This window comes from Ictidomys tridecemlineatus, chromosome 5 (assembly GCF_052094955.1).
Source record: "Ictidomys tridecemlineatus isolate mIctTri1 chromosome 5, mIctTri1.hap1, whole genome shotgun sequence".
NCBI classification, from domain to species: domain Eukaryota; kingdom Metazoa; phylum Chordata; class Mammalia; order Rodentia; family Sciuridae; genus Ictidomys; species Ictidomys tridecemlineatus.
In genome coordinates, this window is record NC_135481.1 from 66128158 (window position 1) to 66149934 (window position 21777).

Below are 21777 nucleotides of genomic sequence, written 5' to 3' on the forward strand. Positions count from 1 at the left end.
GAAGCCAAGTCTTTTGTCACTCTTGTTCTCTGCTCTTTCACCATTGTCTGTTTAGATGAAACAGGTGGGAACTCATTTCTTATCCTCACCAGTGATCTAGTTCTTCTTTGTACCTTCTGAAATGTTCCAGATTTGTGCAGTGTATCTGACAGTGCTTGACACTTAGCAGCTATTCAATAAATATTTGTTGAGTGAATTATATTATTTGATAGATATCCTCAATTTGACAGATGAGCAAAGTGTAGCTCAGAGAGGTTCAGCAGTTTCACAACAGGAAGTGATCAGCAGCACCAGAGTTAGAACCTGGACCTGCCTGATACCAGAGCCTCTCTGTGTCCTTCCAAACCCTCTGCTGCCTGCCCTGGGAAAAGGAATACTTCTGCTAGGAATTAGGAGATGCCCATTAAGTGGCCCGAATGGGAAAGCTCCTGGGTATGGGATGTTTATGAATGGCTGGTAGGGAAGATGGTGTTGCCATGTGAACTAGAACTGGGGTACACTGTGCTTAAAGCCCGTTCCTGAAACTAGGACCACAGATCCTCCCTCCCAGGGGTTTTGAAGTAATTTGTCAGTTGTGAAACCTGGTTAGCAGAGCTTGCATTTCTGCAACTGTTTAACTGTCCATGGGTTGTATCCCACTATCTCTTTAGCAGATGCCCTGCCTCCCATGACAAACTACTGTAGCTCCTTTGTTGATTTTTCAAGACCATAAATCTAACTTGAAATTTGCCAAGAGGATATAGATCCTAAATGTCCTCGTGACAACAAGCAGTTTTAAAAGTAATAAACCTATGAGATGATGGATATGTTAATTAGGTTGGTTATGGTGATTTTTTATAGTATATAAATATAAATCAAGCCACCAGGTTGTACACATTAAATATATACAATTGAAAATTTTTAAATATGTAACATTCAGTCTAAAAGAAATATGATTTGGGGAAGTAATTTTATTTAATTAAAATTATGTGATCGGGCAGTCATATATTCCTTGGAAGTTTGTGTTAAATTGTAAGCAAACACAATTTTATGACATAAATGAAGATAGATTCTTCTGCTTTGCTTCCATTGCACAGGTAATATCTTATCTGATTTTCCCCCATTGTTTAGATAACCAATAAGGTTTCTTGCTTTTCCAAATTTAACTAGGGGGTGTTTTTTAATCTGTCACCTATGTTTAAGCCTCTAGGCAGTGTTTTGTAATGACATTCAGAAAAATCCACAGCAGCAAAGTTTGCAACATTTATCAAACTTTCATTTTGTATTTATCTATGGAGTGCCACATTATCCAAGAAGCCTTATGATGAGAAGAACTACCATCTCTTCTTCCTGTCCCTTAAGTTGAAGTTATAGAAAAATCTAGCTGGCCACAAAGAAAATTGTTTTATGCTTTTAAGCAAAATAATATCCCAGTTCTGACTATTTCCTTAAATAAGACAGATTCTTTCACACTACAGTCAAGGCAGTTGTATTATTATGGATTCATGAAAATTCTTCTCAAGATTCTCTTATCTCCTGTATTTGCTATTGACTTATGCTTGTTTATAGACTCTTGGGCAACTGGGAGATAAATTATTATATTCCTGCCCCAGGCAAGACCATAGTCCAGTCATCCTCAAAAGAAAGCTTACCTCTTCTAGAATATCTTAAGAGCTAAAACTTTATTTGGGAAGTTTTTCCTAATATCTAACCTAACATTTTTCTTTTCTGTTCTTCTTTGAAAAAATAAAAGAAGCTAAGAGTTAAATACACACACACATACACACACACACACACACACACATGTGTGTGTATTTAACTCTTAAAAGATATATATATATATATATATATATATATATATATCTTTTAAGCTTTTGAGCTTTTAAGAGGGTTTTGCTGTACAGCTTTTTCCCTTGGAGATTGAATAAATATCAATGTTGATATAATACTAATTTGTTTATGGCACTGAATATCAAAATGATCAGCCCATTGTCCCTTCTGTACTTTAGAGAAATGTAGAAAAAAGGGGACAAAGGTGTGCAATGACTCACTTCAAGGCTGTCAGGATGGGAACAAACTCTTCTGGTATCTCATAGATATCTTGGCACTGTGGAAATGATTTTAAATTTTTTATTTTTATTTTTTAGGTGCATTTTGACCAATTCAAAGAAGCATTAATACTAATCTTGTCTAGGACTTTGTCTAATGAGGAGCACTTTCAAGAACCAGGTAAGGACACAGATGTTCCTCTTCTACCTTCCCTTTGAAAGTTGTCCAGGGAGGGCTGGGGTTGTGGCTCAGTGGTAGAGCACTCACCTAACACATGTGCGGCCCTGGGTTCGATTCTCAGCATCACATAAAAATAAATAAATAAAATAAAGATATTGTGTCCAACTACAACTAAAAAATAAATATTTTTTAAAAAAAAAAGTTGTCCAGGGAAAAATGTGGGGACCTTGAAGCATGTGTGTGAAGGATTTGGGACATCTGCCTTTCACAGATTGAGCAGTTATTTCCAGTGACTTCTTTCTTTCGATATTATCATAAAAGCCTTGCAGCTGTTGAACACTAAAATGAGACTTCTCCACTATAGCAGCATATTATGGAAAAATAATTGGATTGTTCCTAGGCAATATGTCATATGGTATGGCAATAACTCACTCCTGGAATGAGTGGGGAGAAGCTGAATGGTGACCACCCTCATTCTTATTTCCTGTGTACATGGAAGCCTGTGATTTGGGGGATATTTTTCCTAAAGAAAGATTCTGACCTAGAGATAGTTCTTTTTAGTCTCAGTGAGTGGCTAGGCCTTTGCTACAGACATTACCATAGGCATTTTTATTATTATTTATGTCTCCTCCTTTCAAGTGTTAGCTCCTTGAGGGCTGTGTATTCATTTTTATGTTTCCAGTGTCTAGAAGAGCGCTCAGCACATAGTAAGTAGTCAATGAATGTTAAGAAATAAAAGACTTCGCTGATTTTTTTTAAAGAACTGTACATTATGAGATGCATTGCTATTTTAGGGATTTCTTAATATTTGTTGTCAGCTACTGTCATGTATATCTAAAAAGAATAAATTTTTTTAAAAAATGTTTCCAGATAAATTAAGATGCCATTGATTTTGAAATATGACCTGATTTCATTGTGCTCAATTCTGGTGTTGGAATCAATAAAATATGGTAAATATTTAAGAGGGAAGTCTAGACAGTACAGAAATTTGTATCAGAGTGCAGTCTGGTTTATCAAATCAGTGGTTGTCATAGGCTAGATGGAGGGATTGATTAAAACTCCTACATGATGGAATTTTGGTTATGATGAAACTTTTATATCTCAATAGTAATGTTAGTTTACATGATTATGTGAGCTCTTTCCAACCTGTAGATTGTGCATTGAAAAGATGAAATTTTCTCAAAGTAAGTGTCATCACAATAAACCTGACTTTAAAAAAACAGAGAACATCAAAAATACAATGAGGTTTGAGACCAAGGAGAAATCATTGACATTTTTGTGGCTACCAGTACATGTTCAGTGTGACCTATTTAGATGAAACAGAAGGGAACTCATTTCTTATCCTCGCCAGTGATCTAGTTCTTCTTTGTACCTTCTGAAATGTTCCAGATTTGTGCCAGGTATCTGAACTCTGCCTTCCACATTGTCTTGGATTATGGACTGTGTCCCCGTGTTTGCTGATGCTCACCATCCCTAGGAAGGCTAGTCTCAACTCTGAGGCTTGCCAGCATTCTCCTTCAGAAGCCTGAGCAAGAGGGTATTACACTCTTGAGATTTTTCCAGACAGATGGTAAAATTTCTGTAGGTGACTACTACTGGAACAAGGATGTTTGTTAATTATGGGATGTCACATTTTTTTGGTATTTTTACTTTTTAAAGGTAATTTTTTTTCATCTTGATAACAATTACACAAGATCTAGGAACTCTGATAGGACAATGGTGATATCACTGCTGATGTACATTTCAGTTCATATGAACATAGGTAATAGAGACATAAATTCAGCCTTCTCTGGGCTGATAATGTGATTTTGTATGGATTTGGAAGGGGTAGACCTGCTACTAGTCCACGTGGTCCTTTCACCGCCCTTTCTTCAAAACCTGTACTGTCACCTGCCAGAAAATTGTCATAATAAAGATAGAGATTTATGGTGATCACAGATGTGGAGGTTGCCCCCTAGACTTGTGCTGGGTTGTAATATAAGCAATAGAATGAGCTAGAACATGGCTGTTTGAGCTTGGTCACAGCAGGAAGTAAAGCAGATACATCAAGCTGCAGATGGTGGTTTCATAGTTATGTGTGTATCTTGCTGCTGTGTGGGCAGAGGTTATGATTTGGACCAGTCTCCCAGGATAACACAGAAGAGATTTTTATAGTCTTGCCATGTGCCCTGTCCTTGGGGTAGACTGCAGCAAGCTTTGTGATAGAACTGCCCCCAAATTAGTGTAAAGCAACAGCCAGGATTTAAATGACTTCCCTAACATTTGTTCTGCCAGGATAAAATCTAGAATTGAGTCTGTGCCTTAAGACTATTTTATCTAATAAGAGACATGAATCAGCTCTTCCTCCCACATTCCCGGCTTTGTTCTAAATATCTCTGCTTTGTTTTTGTCCATCTCTCCCTGGCTTCACCAGTTGTTCATGAGGATCAAGCAATTCTTTCCCTTAAGCATTCTTCTAACCACTCTGACTGACTGGTTTGGGTAGGCAGAGACAGAAAAGAGTGAGGACTCCAATGCAGTGCATTAGGAAGCCACCTGAGTTCAGCTTTCTCTCTCCCTTTATAACAATAACTGTCCCTTAAATAACAGACCATTGCATTTTAGAACTGCAGAGATCTCTGCAGTTTTATCATAGAACAAATTGAAGCCTAAGGAGGAACAGAGCCTAATTGAAGTGTCACAGATAATAGCAGAGGAGGATGCTAATATTGCATCACCTGGGTACCAGGGACGTACTGGGTTTAGGTTAAGGACTTTTAACCTTCAATGGATGAGTTGGTCCTCAGTGCATCCTGGCCCAACAAGGCTGCCAAGTGGCCAGAGGCATCAAGAAGTGAATGAGAATGTGTTGCAGATGATGGTTGGTTGCAGGGATACCTTTGTCTTTCATTGTTGAGTGCTCAGTACTCCACTCATATTTTACCACAAGGGCCAGGACTGTTTTTGCCTTGGCTTTTAAAATCAGTGGTCCTGGTATACTTGAAGAGGAAAAAGCTGCCCTTAAACAATAGAAGGAGACTGAAAAAATAAGAGGGCCATAGTGATAGCCCATGCATATTTTATAACACTTAGGATTTTTATGAGTTAAATTATCAGGTGCCATACCAGGCTGTAATATAGAAAAGTCAACTTGATAAGACAGACAGAACCTTGAGCAAGGAGTTAGGAAACACTGACTCAGCCCCTCTGATCGTGTGCCCTTATATGTCTCATCTCTGCTGTCTTCAATCAGCTCCTATCTAAAATTGGTCATATTAGAAAATACCTAAAATCCCTTTAAGCTTCAAGATTCAATTGTGTTGTCTTCTAATATCTAAATGACATTATCTAAATCTCTGAAAAAAGCTAGCTTTTGTGTTTCTATAATATTTTACCTAACGTAAATTGACACTTTAAAGTGCTTCTTCCTAAGGACGAATGCTCAGTATCTTTTATATTCCTCTAATAAAAGAAATTATTTACATAGAACAAAATCAAAGATCTAATGGGATTTCAAAGGAGATGAAATTAAGTCATTATTTCCATAATCTTTGGCTCTGCTATTTATTACTTCTCTGAGGTTTTAAAATGAGAAGTTGTGAACTAGATTACTTTCAGCATCTTATAACTCTCTTATTTGTGATTTTAAGTCTCATTTTTCCTCTAAAAAGCAATAACAATAATAACTCAATAAAAAGTGCAAGATTCCAATAAGTTCAGAATAATGGACTGCAAATGTAGGGGAGTCCTTTGTAAGTTTCAAAGTGACCAGCATTCCCAGTGGCATAGTTCCCCTCATATCTACATGTACAATTTAATTTTTAAATTATTTTTCTGGAATAAGAGAGGTGCAACAAGTTAATTATTACCTCTTCATTCAATTTGTGACGGCTCTGCATTATTGCATTTTGTAGTGGAAATGCTGCCACAGGCTCTCAGCTACATGGCATCAGCATGCTGGCTGAATCTAGTCCCCAGAGATTTTGCTCTTATTTGATGCATCTTGCACTAGATTTCTGTTTTATAGTAGATGTTAGCATAATGCAGGAAGCCCTTTCCCTGATAATGGTTCATTGAAAGTGTCTTTCCTTTGTTTATTGGAGGGAGAGAAACTCAGGTTTGGAAAAGCCAACTCATTAGAAAAGCAGGGCTGGGCAGTGTTGTGGTAAAGGTGATTGTTTTGTTTTGTTTTGTGACAGACCTTCCTAATTCCAAGAACTGCCCTACTCACAATTATTTTTCTTATACTTTGAAGAAGCCATCAATATAATAAACAGTTATCTTTTCATTCACTTAGTAAACGTGCAGTGGAGCAGGTTCTATGGTAAGGCATTGGGTTCCATGTTGATTTGCAGCAATGGAAGATTTGTGTTTGCAACTGTGTTCAGAGGTGTTGGGTCCACCTCTGAAGTCCGGCTAACATCTCTGTTTTGGGGAGGCATTACACACAGATAGCCCAAGAGACATGTTCTGTGTCCTCTGTTTGGCTAAGTAAGATAAGTGAGAACTTAATCCCTGTTCTCCTGGTGTTGATGACATGCTAATAGTGAGGACCAAAAATTTTTTCCAAAAGTTAAGAGTGAAATAAAACATTACCACCAATTAAAATACAATTGAAAGAAGGTGTTAAGAATGAATTTTTTAAATATTTATATTTTAGTTATACACATACCTTTATTTTGTTTGTTTATTTTTATGTGGTACTGAGGATCGAACCCAGGGCCTTACACATGCTAGGCGAGCGCTCTACCACTGAGCCACAGCCCCAGCCCAAGAGTGTGTTTTTAATATCATAAAATTGAAAACACTCATGCCTACTACCGGTGGTCACATAAAGTGATAGAACCTTTCTAGAATTATAGAAGATAATAGATACCAAGAACTATAATAATGATTTTGGTTGTTCAGTGCAACTCTCAGATTTTATGCAACATAAGTAATTATGAATATGTGTAAAGAGCTATATCTAAGTACTCATGTCAGTGTGTGCATGTGTCAAGAGAAAAAAATTGGCAGTTTATTAGTAGGCAAAAAAATATTGTGGTATATCTATATAATCAAAGACTAAGCAGCTATTAAACTTTGCCATAGAAGATTCCTTGTTATGGTAATTTTACTAAGGATCAAAAGCAATCTTTTAAAATTATATGTATTTGTGCTAGAGCTGTTCATGTTATTTAAAATTAAATAAATGGGACTTATGAGAATTTTGATAATGAAGCAGATGACTTGGAAGTTGTGCCTATATTTTAATTTTAACATCAGTGAGTCTCTAAGGTTTCCAAACAGAGGACATGAAAATGGTGGTTTTCTACAGAGAATTAGTGTGTCCCTTTTGCATCAGCCCATCCTCTTGCATCAGCCCAAATGAAGGGAAAGTAAACTAACAAGGAAGAGAAAATTAGGACAAGCACAAGATCAGGACCAGGACAGTTCCAGTTTCTGAGATGAGAAACTGCATAATGTCATTATACATTTGCCACTGATCTTATTTGTTACAAAAAAAAAAAAAAATGAAATTGAGGAAATCGACTGTGAGGTTGAGGGCTGGGATATTCTTCCTGATTTTGCTCCTCCAGGCACCCACTGCTGGGTACCTGTCCCTGGCCTGTTGGTTTTGGGCTGCCACTGGCTCTGTAGAAGTCTGAAAGAACCAGAGTGTGGCCAGAGCTCCCGGGACAGAAGCTGCTAGACCAATTGGTGACCTTGCTCCATGGAGCTCCTGTTCTTTTCACTCCTTCCAGATGAGGAAACCAAGCCTTCCTGAGTTGAAGTATTCCTAACCCTGAGAGCAGTTGAGTATTTGGGTACAAGGCCCAGTCTCTTTCCACGAAGCCTTGCTGTCCTGGAAAGTGTAACAATTGTGATTTTAAGACTCATTTTCCCCCTAAAAAGCAATAACAATAATAACTCAATTAAAAATGCAAGATTCCAATAAGTTCAGAAGAATGGACTGCAGCCTTTCTCCACCCTTATTACCTTTTTATCAAAAACCTGTGTTCTAGTAAGAAGTAAGATGAGTAAGCAATCTTTTTTTTTTTTTTTTTTTTTTAACTGGGGATTGAACCCAGGGGCACTTAACCAGTGAGCCACATCCCCAGCCCTTTTTTTTTTTTTTTTTTTTTTTTTTTACTTATAGACAGAGTCTCACTGAGTTGCTTAGGGCTTTGCTAAGTTCCCGAGGCTGGCTTTGAACTACCAATCCTCATACTTCAGTCTTCTGACAGGCTGGGATTATAGGCGTGAGCCAATACATCCAGCCCAGTAAGCAATCTTAACATGTAAAAACTGCTTTTAGAAAAAAATATGACCGCAATCATTATTAAATTGGAAACGATAGACAATAAGAGTTATACCAAATGCACAGAAAAAAAGGTTCCAGTAGAGTTGTGCCAAGAAGTTACTTGAGAGAAATGAGTATTGGGTTGTTCCTTAAACAATGGAAAGGATTCAATTAGATAAACTGTAATTCTTTTTTCCTCCAACTGGCTTCTGATGCAGGACCTCCTAACAGAGATCAGCCAATTGATCCTTCCATGCTGAGGCTGGGGAAGCAATCATAATCATTATCCACTCAAAGATCTTTTCTTGTTAACTGATTGTCATCTGCTGGAAGTCTGACATAGACCAAGTAGTCACACTGATCAGTCCTGGATACACCACACTCACCCACCACCTTCAGCCATTTTGGGGGCTGCTAACCTTCCTCTCAAAGCCTTTCTCCCTGGAGCCTTTCTCTGCCCTTATTACCTTTGTATCAAAAAACCTGTGTTCTAGTAAGAAGCATCTTACCCATAAGAACTGATATGGAGACTGCTCTTAAAATTTTGTCACTGGGAGAACCTGAAAGACCAAATTGAACATCTGTAGCTCTTGTGGTGATTCCAGGAGAGGGGAGTAGATGGGAAGTGAGGTGCTGATGTCTCTGGACCCCCAGGCAGCTGTCTTGGAAAGGCCTGCAACACACACAAGTATGAGGAGAAAAGGCTGCTTGGGACGATGTCTCCTGGGGAAGGGAAGCACACTGGGAAGCAAAAGGAATGGCAGATAATGTCACAAGGCTTTTGCTAGTGTCTTTTTTGTGTTGTCCATTCTCTGTTGGCCTCTCTCCCCCTTCTTACTCCTCCCTACACCTTTCCACTGCCTTAACTCACCTAAACCCTCCTCCTTCGTCCCCTTCTCTGCTCTTCTCGTGCCTCTTGATCCCCTTTCTCATTTTGTTTCTCTTTTTTCCCTCCTGCATTCCTCCTCAAGCCTTTAAGTTTGCCATCTCCTGTGCCCTCACCGCCTTCTCTCTCTCTTTCTCTTTCTCTCAGTCTTTCTGCCTCTATGTCAATCTCTGTCATTTGCTCTAAATATGTAAATCTCTCTCCTGGTCTTGTTCTTGGTTTGTCCTTTGATTCCTTCTCTTATTTAGAATCAGATGGGGATTTGCAGTCCCTGTGTGATGGCACATTCATAACCGGTGAGGAGGTGGGGATGCTCAGTGGGGCAGGGTGTGCTCATTTTCCCAAGAAAGCTTCTTGGGGGTGTTTGTCTGGAGGTTTGCACATGTTTCATTTTTTATCCTTTGTTAATGTCAAATGGGTTTTAGGAATCCTGTGAGCTCAGGAGTGCAGTATGATAGGCTTGGATTGGCGTCCTCTCTGCTGAGATTCTTTGGAAGGGGGCGGTGTCACTGGGAATGACTGCCTAGGCTAAGTGGGTCAGGAAGGCAAACAGAAAGCAAGAGTCTGCAGTAGCAATTCCAAAATAAGAATGGCTGCACCCTCAGGGCCAGGCTTTCTTCTTCATCCTTGGAAATAGCATCAGGTGATATGGGAGATCCAAGAAGTTTGCTTCAGAAAATGATAAAATGTCCATGTTGTGTCTCAACAAGTATAACATAATGCCCTGCTCATGGCAGGTCCAGTAAATATGAGGTGAAGTGAATGTAACACTAGAGGGCAGCTTTGAAAACCTGCTTTAACTTCTCATGTGTGTGCTATGGATGCCACTTCATCTGCGGTCCTAAGCTTGCACTTGTGCCCAGAAAGCATTTGATTAAGTGGAGCTTCCCTTAGTGTCTTGTCATTATGCCTTTGGCCATCCATGCAGTGTGTTTAGGACACCTGAGCATTCCAAGAAGACACCTGCATCATGTTGGTGGCTGGGGTTCCTGCCATCAGCACTCCTGGGAAGAGTTGGAAGAGGAATGGGCATGCCACTGTTGTTTGTTTCCCTGCCTGCAGTTGGCTCATCCACTTGGAGTATCTTTCTCCCTGATGCTGTGTTTCAATTTTCTTTTTATTGTAAGTTCAGGACCTTCTGGTCACAAGTCGTACATGTGTGTGGAGGTTCATTCTGATCTGGATGGGGGAAAATTACCACATCTCTGCAGCTTTTCTTCTTGGGACAAATAAGATGTATAGTGAAGAATGAGCACCCAGCCTTTATTTCTAAGATTAAAAGGGATAGGGCTTTTTCCCCCTTTCATCTTTTGAATTTTGAATCAGATCTTTCACTCCACCTGCTTGTTAGAGATTATTGGTTTCTTCCACATTACTCAAGCATCTTAAGGGGATTAAACCAAGGTTTCTCTTTTGTCCCCTACTCATAACCAATTGTTTGGTTTTGGGAATTAAACCTAGAGCATCTCAACTACCTTACCATAACCTCTCCCAGGATGGATCTGAGACTCCCCAAGGCAGGCTGGTGTGCATCCTTCAGAGACTATCTTTATTTTTATGTAGTGATGCTAAATAGGAGAAATGAAAAAGGGGAGAAAGAGAAAAATGACTCAGAAGTGAGACTCAGGCAGAATCATAAATACACTTTCAAGGAACTAAAATACCAAAGACAGAGCAGTTCTACTTTGTATAATTGGCGTTTCACATTTCTTCTTGGAGCTCATGACCAGAGCATTCCTTACATCTATGTCAAAGGAAACTATGGGATGTAAATAATTTTATTTCTTAACAAACCAAATAACCCCATGTCATCTGGCATGGGTACATTGTTTCAGAATAAAACCCTAAAAAAATTACATCTGAATATTCTCATAAAGTAAATAAACTAACTTTGCCCCAGTGCTTCAGTTTTTGCTCCTATGCCTGGTAAGAAGGAACAAGGCATTCTTTTTCTTTTTTTAAATATATTTGTTGTAGATAGACACAATACCTTTATTTTATTTATCTTTATGTGGTGCTGAGGATTGAACCCAGGGCCTCACCCCAGCCCAAGGCATTCTTTAGTCTTAATATCCTGGCCATGGACTGACTGGTGTTCTGCTGCTGTTGACTTCTGAAGCCCTGCTTGAGACGAATAAGGAGAATCGTGGTTTTCCGATGCTTAACACAGCAGTGGCTGTTGACTATGAATGTTCTCCCTGGAATTCCTTATTCTTGTGGTCTCTCTTCTCTTCTTATCATATAATTTCAATGACATTAATGTTCTCAATAGAAATGTCTAAGTATAATTCTAAGAGATAACTATTTTTAAATGGTGTGTGGACTCTAATTTTCTTTTGGTCACACAGATGGTTTTGAAAATTCAGTGATGAGGAAACATTAATAATCTATTTTTCTTTTCTGTGTGCTAATATCTTTATTCTAAAAGATTATACAGTTTAATAGATCTCTCTAGAGTTTGACTATAATAGGTATATTCTATAGAAGATATTAAAGTTTGCTTAAAATTGGTTATTATAATAGAATACATTTTTTAAAATCTTAAGTTCCTGGCAATGCAGAAGTGAGTAGGTAAGCAAAGCACAACTTCATGGGTCTCTAATGATTCACAATCTATTGTCTTTTATTGCTTAGAGAAAGAGCTGTTTGGAATGCACCACTGTTCCCTGAAGTAGGGGGTGGTTAGTAGTTAATAACCAAGGAATCATTTCATCCACAGGTAAGTTTAGGATTAGTCACAGTAGGATTTCTTAAGAATGTTGCTTTTCTCCTTCGGAGGCTTTATTCCAGCCTGCAATTGAAGAGGTCCTCTGTCAATTTCATCCCTGGATGTGACTTTGTTCTCATACTGGGAAAATCCTGTTTTCTGAGGTTTTAAGTTTTCCTTTTAATCTTTTCCAAGTCCCCCACCCCCTCGTCACTAATGGTGTATCTTGTTGTCTGCCACTAAAATTTAAGAATATCTAATAAATTAAGGATGGTTCTGCATTGCCTCTTATCTGACTAGCATCTGTGGGTGTCAGCTGCCAAGTAGCTCGGGTGTCTGTGCCGCTCCTGAATCCCCACAAGCTGACACACTCCCTTCTGAGAAAAGGTACCTTCAAATATGCATGCAATTTTCAATATAAATTTTGTATGTTTGAACACTGCCTGTAAGAGAATTGCTCGACCTAATAAAAATGACTTGACTGGGACTTTTTAAAAGCTGGATATAAATATCACTAGAGATTGTATAGCCAGCATAAATACTTCACTCTGAGCTTTGCTGAGCATTCTCAGAATGCTTCTGGCCACATTTGTGAGTCTCATGAAATCTGAGCTTGTGCCAGAGGAAGGGCAAGGGCTAGTCCAACAGGGTCATCGGCCCTCCCTGGAAAGCCATAAAGTGAGAGCTAACCTACCATGGTTCAACGGTAGTAGAAGAAGGCTTTTGTTCTTTCAGCTCTTATCTCATCAGCCACCCTCATTTTGATGCTCTGTTTACATACCTCACCTAAAAATCGACATGTCTTGAGTTCTGAGATATTTTGTGAGGACTATCATGTTCAAACAGAACCCATATTGTGTTCTCCAGAGAGACAGTGTGTCTATAGACAAAAAGACAACAGAAATCAAAGCATTGCCAGACTTTTATATTTTAATTGAATTGTTTATTCTCCTAATACTGCACAGGTACTTTATAAATCTTTAAGGTGACATTCAAATAGAGTGAAGTATTTATTTATTTCGTTGCTTTAAAGCTGTTCATAGTAGAAAGAGGTTAGTCTGTCATTGTGGTGATGGTGTTGGTGGCTGTGATGATGGCAGCAGCAGTGGTGGTGGCGGCAAAGGTGGAGTTGGTGAATGTTGAACCTTCCATGTCAAAGTGTCAAAATGCTGAAATCCTCCTTTAAGGCCAAGAGATGGCCCTCCCCTTATTCACATTCCTTTTCATTTTGTACAACACTGAAGCTTATAAAGAGAAAAAAAAAATACAACACACCGTTTTTCTTCATAGAATTTTACATTTGCTGTTTTATTCCACAGCTTTTAATTTGATAATGAGATCTTGATGCCAGGCTTCATAGACGTGACTAGCTGCCATTAATTGATTAGATCCTGCTGTGTCCATCTCTTTGCTTTACCTTCCTACTTGTCTGATAGGCCATAAAGTAGAATAATTGACCAAGGAGTCGTTGAGGTAAGGGAGGGTGTTTCTAATTGATGTGGATGCTAACTTTACAGTGCTGGTGTGAGATCTGTTGCATTATCATTTTCCAAGACTTCCTCCAAGATGTCTGTTGGTTAGGTTTTTTTTTTTTTTCCTCTCTACCCACATCTGCATCTCCAACCTGCAGAACATTAGCTAAGTAAACAGAAGAACAAATATGATCCTTCACCTTTTCCTGATCTTCTGTACTTTTGAGTTAGAATGCTTTGCTGTTAACCATTGCATCTTTCCTACGATATGCAGATATCTACTGGGGCTGCTATAAATCATTCAGAATTAGAAGTTGTGCTCTGCATCTGACCCAGTAGCTCACATACGCCCACGGCCACCACAGCTGGCAAACAGTGGTGGTTTATTTCAGGGCTGGTATAAGAGGCTGTATCCAACGGCTGTGAATGTTAGCTCAGGGCTGAGATTCTCATGTAATGTGGCCTCAACTCTTGTCTCCTTGTCCAGACTGCTCCCTGGAAGCTCAGCCCAAATATGTTAGAGGTGGGAAGCGTTATGGACGAAGGTCCTTGCCTGAGTTTCAAGAATCTGTGGAGGAGTTTGCAGAGGTGACAGTAATTGAGCCACTAGATGGAGAAGCGCGACCTTCACACATCCCAGCTGGTGACTGCAATGAGGTAAGTAGTTGGAATAGCACATCTAGGATATGCACCTCAGCATGGCATGGAGCTGGGAGAAGTAAGGGCACTTAAGACTGAATGCAGGCTTTTCTGAGTTACCAACTTCTCATTAATCTTATTACTTGTCTTTTGGACATAGTGATTAATGTTTCTGTTTGAATATTTTCTCCTTGGTTTCAGCTTTCAGAGTGAGTGCTGACATTCTGTACATTTTTATGCTTATATGTTTAGATTTCAATTAGATTTATATTGTCAGGGGTCTTCTACTTCTAGCTCTTCCTGGGAATATATCTTATCCCAATGGTGCAGCTATTTATTTATTATTTTTTTTTAGTAACTTAAAGATCTAGCAAAATCTTTCTCTTTCCCCCACTCCAAACTATAAAACAGCATTCTGTTATAGGTAGAAAATGAAAGCTAAATTTTTAGGCAGTTTAAGAGCCTGCATCTTATCTTTTGTGATGTGCTAAAGCAGCTCTAATAATCCATTCTTGCCTCAGGATACCAAGCAGGGGCACTTTCCCTCTGCTCAGCAGTTGCCACTGTTCTTCCTGCTGGTTCTGACACACCCAGGTCTGTCGCCCTCTCCAGCACTTCTTCCTCCCTTAGCTCCCTTCTGTTTACTTTGCATATTGCCATAATCTACCAATAAACAGTAACATTTTCTTTATTCTTTCTTTATGGCTCATTTACCAGCATCCCACTTACAGAATATGATTGAAAATGCCATGCTGAGCAAGCTCTAAATATTTCTTGCAAATCCCAGCTCAGACTGGGGCTGCAAATATTTCAGATACTAATATAAACTGGGAAAGAGACAGCACCTCAGCTTCCTGAAAGTGATCTATAGATTGCCGGCTGAGTGTGTGTTCATGGCTGTCTAACACCCATGTTGAGCTTACTAAAATCTACAGGAAACATGCTCCCAATATGTCCCCAGCAATCAAACATCTGGTATGCTCAACGTTCCAGAATATACACAAACCCAGAGTTAACTAGAAACCCAAGTATTGAGCAGAAATGAAACTGGCAATAAATACTGAAGTTTACAAGAACACACAAGCAGTCTGCCAAACAGAAGAAGTTTGCATCATTTTTTTAAAACAAATGCCATTTGTCCTCACCCCAGAAGTGACAGAACTGTGAGTGGGAAGAGAGGAAAATCAAGTAGGAAAGGGGGGTGTGGGTGAGACATGATGGCTGAAAACAAGGAGAAGGGAAACACTTCCTGGGATATCATGGTTCCCTGGGTGGGTCAGTTGGGCAGGGGCTGCTTCCCATCTCAGGTACAGTTTTAGTGGTCTCCCCTTGTCTCAGGTCCCTTTGAAAATCCAGATAGGGACCTTTCCCAGGAAAACACACATACTCACATGCACAAAACTTCACATATACAATTTCAGAGAGGCAAGTAATTTGCATACTTCAAGGAGTGCAGTGTTCGTAACACTGTGTGTGTCTTGCATCAGGGAGGATATCATTTTACTACATAAAGTCTGTTTCATAACTCCGGGTAGTATGAAATAAATGAGATGCTTCTCTGGGTGGGGGGGATGTTTAAAATGTTTCTAACACTTTAGTGGATATGTTTTATTTGGAAACCACTTTTAAGTCTAATTTCCCAGTTCTCCAACTGTTTTCAAGAGATTATTATTTGGGGTTAAAAGACTAAGTGGTTACTTATTTTTTGATATGATATCCAATAAGTTCTTGGGCAGATCTGACCATTGCTGGTACTGCATTTCTTATACCCTTTTTATCTTATCTACTGGACTCTTAGTGAGATTTACTTAAAAAGTGAAAGTTTGGTTTCATGTATAAACAAAAAGAAGAGCCGAAGTTTAAGCCTGGGTACAAACTTTCTGCTTGTAAAGGATATATTGGGAGAGTCATTCCAGCCCCAACATCCTATAGCTTCCCTTTATCCTCCAGAAACCTCTTGGGTGTGACCTCTTGATGCTATATACAGAATCTGCAGTTTTCTCCATGTTCCTTGAATAGAACTGCAGATAGAGGCCTGGAGAGGGTCATTTCTCTGGATTTCTGCTCTCAGCAATCCTGCTTTGATAGCGTGTTCAACCATTCTTGTCCTGCTCCCCACCCCACCTTTTTTTATTGGTAAAGGTGTGTTCAAACCAAAGCTCAACCACTTATTTCTTGCCTAAAAATGAAGTGTTTTATAAGTGGATCCTATCATTTTTCAAAACAATTCATCTCTGAAAAAATGAATAGCTTCTCATGTAGCATTTTCAACATTCCCTTTGGCAGTCGAAAGGGCAAATCCCAGCCCTGTGCAGCAACCCTGGATGCAGATCATACTCATGCCATTGCTGATACACAACGCCTCACACTGTCCTTTTGTCAGTGTGTCGGTCCTGTTGCACGCCCTGTGTGAATGTGCAACCTCCTCCTGGCCGGTTACTGCATTAGCCTCAGCAATCGAGAGCCACTCAGTCAGCCAACAGAAGTTCACATGTTGGGAGGCACAGGCCCACTCTGAAATCCTGCCCTTCTACAAAAGCTGTCTAGGACAGCTTCCCCATTCTAGAGTGGCTCCCACTGGGGACTGTGGGGTGGAAGCAATTCTGAGTGACCTGTGGAGTTCATTTACTCTCACAAGGAGTCTGAACCTGTCAGGAGTTCTTCATTGTACAGTTGGCTTCTTTTTTCCTCCCATTTTGGTTGCCTGAGTCCCTCTTGTCTTCTGTCTGTGGAGGTACTAAGAATTTGTTCTTTGGGCTCAGTCTTATGTCAGTGCTACCAGGCAATAATGAAGGAAGGTGTGGGCCTCGTTCTCCTAGATGTAAATATTTTATAAGGAATAACCAGATGGGCAGCTAGAGACAGCTATCTTAGTTAAGTCCTGGGTTTCCTTTGATTCCTGGGCCCTGGCTTAGGTGAAGTTAAGATTCTTGGCTTGCCTTAGGCCTATAGTATCTGGAAGGAATTCCAGAGTTTCTGGATGAAGACAGTTCCAAAACCTGAACCTATTGTCAGAAATTAAAAGAGGGGAGGTCTATGCAATGAGAGACTAATTTAGAGGGAAGGGGGGTACTGGGGTTGAACTCAGGGGCACTCGACCACTGAGCCACATTCCCAGCTCTGTTTTGTATTTTATTTAGAGACAGGGTCTCATTGAGTTGCTTAGTGCCTTGCTTTTGCTGAGGCTGGCTTTGAACTCATGATCCTCCTGCCTCAGCCTCCCAAACCACTGGGATTACAGGTGTGCATCACCACACCCAGCAACAAGAAACTAATTTTAGTCCATGTTGAATTTAATACTAGTTTTATTTACCTGAGGACTTGCAGAGGGTGGGCAGTAGGATGAAGCAGTGTTACAGCTGTCAAAAGCTGTCCCCATGTGGCTTGCTTCCTGTTAAGAACTCATCCCATCAGAGTAAGTGAGCAATCATCTGAAAAGCAATACCTCTTCCTCCTTGCCCTCCAGGGCTACCCCATAGTAAGGGAGGTTGCTATTAGTGACAGGAATTTGTTCCTGGGCTCCTGGATTAGTGATTCCCAGTGTTTTTCTGAATCCTCATTTGACAGACATTTTCCCACAAGCAAAACCAAAATCAGTAATTCTCAGCAGTCATAATTCTCTGCAGTCTACCTATAACTCCACTCTTTCTCTCCCACTCAGGAAAACATATAGAAATGCAGATGAGCATGAGAGAGGCTATTATGGAGATTGCTTTGAAGCAACTATATTTATATTTAATGTAAGTCCCATGTGAAGCTTCAGGCTTCATTAGCTGCAAGCAACTCGGAGCTCATCTGGTGACTGTTCACTGTGCACCATTGTGATGTGCTGCTATGGGTGAGAACCCACATTGTTACTGTGGGGTAGCTCCCTCCCTGCACAGATCATATGAAAACAAACCTTGTTACAAGGTGTTTTTGATCATGTTTGACTTTTGTTTCAGTACATCTATGTTAAAGCATTGACATAAATTGTAAACATTTTAATAGTTTCCATCCTGCCTCCTCTCCCTCCCCCAGTGCTTTTATCAGGCAATTTGATTCTTTCCTGCTGAAACTGAGTCTATCTAACCTAGCTATTAAGCATGTCTCCCCTACCAAGTTTAGTTTACAAGGCAATAAAGCCCTCTGTAGGGAAAAGACTGCTGTAATCTAGCTAAATTTTCAACACTGAAGTGTGGTGTTTCAGAATTTCATTTGGAAACCCTGAACAGAATGCACTAATTCACAAGAGACAGGTAGGTCCAACTGGCAGGCTGCAATAAGCATTCGCCTTCCAATTTAGTGTGTTTATGTGGCAAATGGATCCCTTGGGCATCTGACCTCTCTTCTGGGTAGTATTGAAAGAAAAGTGGTGATTTTTCTTTTTTCGTGACGTCATTTTCACCCAAGTCAATTCAAAAGGACAGTCTACTTTGAATTAACCCAACAAAGGACACATTCTTGATTCCAAACTGAGGTGCAATTAATGAGAAGGTTTTGATAGTAGCTGTTTGTGCTTTACTTCATTAAGAAACAGAAGTGAGATTTTTTTTTTTTTTAGGTTTGGAAATGAACATTTTTTCTCCTTTTGTATGCAGGAGCTACTGAACTGACCTTGAATTTTATGCTCATGTTTCTTTTGAGGTAGATGGAAAGAAGGAAAAGAGAAAATGAATTCTCAATTATTCTATTCTGTATTCTTCAGACTTGGTAGGAAAGATTGTGCAATTAATACAATTGGGGCAGGGCCACTTTGCTTTCTGTCCTGGTTGAAAACAGGGGACACCTTGTTAACTGTTTTCCTCCACAGGGAATAGATCAGGTCTAGTAAGATTCTTATCAAGAACAAGGGGCCATAAACAATGATTTCTTCAACTGTAGACAATAGTAGTGTAAGCTAAAACTGTTGGCTCGCACACTGCAACTTAAGCGAGAACCTGGGAGAAAAAGTTAAAGCTGATTTCCACATTCGCCCAAGGATGGACAAGTGGATTCAGATGTTGTGTTGGAACAGGGGTGAGAGGATAGGGGTGGAAGTTGTTGAAAAGCACCCACACCAAAACCAAAAGCTGACTTTGCTACCCTACAAAAAGTCAAACTTCTTTAAGAAGTGTGAAACTAACTTATCTTCCCCTTATGTTCATTTTCATATATGCATAACTTTGTAGTTAAACTTTATGAATTATTCATTTACATTGTATAGAGTCAATATTTAATTATGGAGCAAACCCTTCTTAACTGACAGAAGTTCTGCTGAGATCTTTTGTAATGGAAGCACATCTATTTTCTCCTTATCCATGTTAACATTTTTTGTTCCAGTCTTTGACAAAGCAAGCAGTTTATTACTATGCCATCTACCCCATCAAATGCTGTGACATCCACAGGATGTTTGTTTGTTTTATTTATTTGTTTGGTACCAGGAACTGAACTCAGGAGCACTTAACCACTGAAACCACCCCTCCCAGCCCTATTTATTTTTTTTTATTTTGAGACAGGGTCTTGCTAAGTTGCTTAGGGCCTTGTTAAATTGCTGAGGCTGACTTGGAACTCCCAATCTTCCTGCCTAAGCCTCTGGAACCTCTGGGATTACAGGCATGTGCCACCACGCCCAGCTAGGATTTTTGGATATTTTTATTAGTGACATCCTAATCCTTGCCTTTATGTTTCTTTAGTCTGATTAGATCATCTGGCTATTTCCAGAAATGAAACACTCATTCAAGATGCAATTGTAGATTACCTGAAAGTGATCTGAGAAGCCCCTTTGAAGCTTATAATAAGTCAGTCTCTCTCTCTCTCTCTCTCTCTCTCTCTCTCTCTCTCTCTCTCTCTCTCTCTCTCTCGACTTTAGGACTTCGGTGTCCCAGTGAGTCTTCCTGACTTGATCCCAGAAAGAATTCCCTTGGAATCTAGTCCCACTTTCTTCCAGAACAGTTAATTAATTATTTACTTTTTGGTACCCGGCATTGAACTCAGGGGCATTCAACCACTGAGCCATATCCCCAGCCCTATTTTGTATTTTATTTAGAGACAGGGTCTCACAGAGTTGCTCAGGACCTCGCTAAGTTGCTGAGGCTGGCTTTGAACTCACAATCTTCCTGCCTCAGCTTCCCAAGCTGCTGCAATGATAGTCATGCACCCCTATACCTGGCCAGATCAACAATTTCTAATATTTATTTTCTATTAGATAGCAAATCAAATTAATTTTAATAATAATTAAGCATTTTCCAATTCTCCTATTAATTATGCTCCACATAGAAAAATAGTGTTAACTAGCCATTGAGCAACTCTGATGAATAGGAAAGATATAAAAATGTCCCTTCCCTTTGAGGACTTTGAAATCCAATAAGCTAAAGCTGTCTCCCAACCTTGACAGCAGAAGAGGCTTACAGCTCAGACTCTTCGATTCTACATTTCCATACACCCGCAGTACTAAAGAATTTTTGGCAATGTAGTAGGATGTGTATGCATTTAAAAATTGTGCATTCATTCCTGTTATCCCCAGCACTTACTTGTAGCATTTAATTGCTTTTAAAGATTAAAGCATTGATTTGCATTCTGGTTGTGACAGCCTGCCACTGAGCAGCTTGTCCTTGAGTTCAGAATAGAGACTAGGAGCTGAGCTGTCAGGCCCTCCTTTGCCTTTGCCTTCAAAGGCAGCAGAGTGGGAAATGAGTCTCAGTCCCGGGAAAAGTGTGTCCTGTTGAAACAATAATAGCCAGCCCTCCTGGGCACACTTAGCTTCCAGTACCCAACTCAGACTTTATAAATATGTAGAACTATGAGTGAACCATGCCACCGACACTGTGTACTAAAAAGTCCTAAAATTTTCATCATAAGCATTCTCCCTAAACAGATTGCTGTTTTTTGTCAGTGACTCATTTTGCTAAATGTGCTCCCTTTTAAAAGGGATATTCCAGCTCAGTTTCTCTGGGGACCTTTGCTATTCTAGTAAGTTTCCTTCCTCTTCTCTTCAGGCTTGCAAGGCCCTCCCTGTTCAAAAAAGAATCTGCTTCATGCTCTGGGGCTGCTGAGATCAGCTAAGCAACCTCTGCTGGGAAAGAATAGCCCTGTGTGTGCCCCCATAATCATTTTAATTAGCCGTACATTCTGTGGGGCACAAAGGTCTGCACTAGAGCAGATGGCGTGTGGGGGGTGGCAACTGGGCTATTGTGGGTAGGGGCCGCACCAGATCCAAAGCCTGCAGATGCTGGCCCGGCCTTGGGGCTGGAAGCCGGGGATCTGAGAAACTCAAGCCATCTGCTCTGCAGTCCACCAAAGCAGGTGTCTCTCCAAAAAAACATTTCCTGAAATTGGTGTCGTCTATGTGACTGAAGTGTGCAGGGCACCTTCATCCAGCTATAGACAACCCAAGAGCCAGCCACAATGACCAGCATGACACTGAGATGCACGGTGAGCGTAGGGACTCCCTTTATCTTCCTGGGGGGTTGGGGACTGCTTTCTGAAGCAGACATTTTAGGGCTGGGTAACCTCTGACCCTCTCTCCTGTGTTTTCTCTCAATGGGGCTGTTGACCAGTACACTTGGCATGGTAATGAGGAAGCACAGGACAGTCCCTGCCAGCTGTGGCAGCCTGGGGGACATTGTCTGTAGGGGAAGGTCCC

The 21777-nt window shown here is 40.1% G+C and overlaps 1 protein-coding gene across 8 annotated transcripts in view; it reads left to right on the top strand.

The window, feature by feature from the left end:
* Positions 1-21777, top strand: part of Nin (ninein) — a 106327-nt gene that overhangs the window by 20199 nt on the left and 64351 nt on the right. For all 8 annotated transcript variants that reach the window (XM_078050145.1, XM_021724860.3, XM_021724859.3 and 5 more), the window contains 2 exons: positions 2127-2208; positions 14023-14192. In XM_078050145.1, the coding sequence (XP_077906271.1) occupies positions 2127-2208; positions 14023-14192 (252 nt within the window). The remainder of the gene's footprint in view (positions 1-2126; positions 2209-14022; positions 14193-21777) is intronic.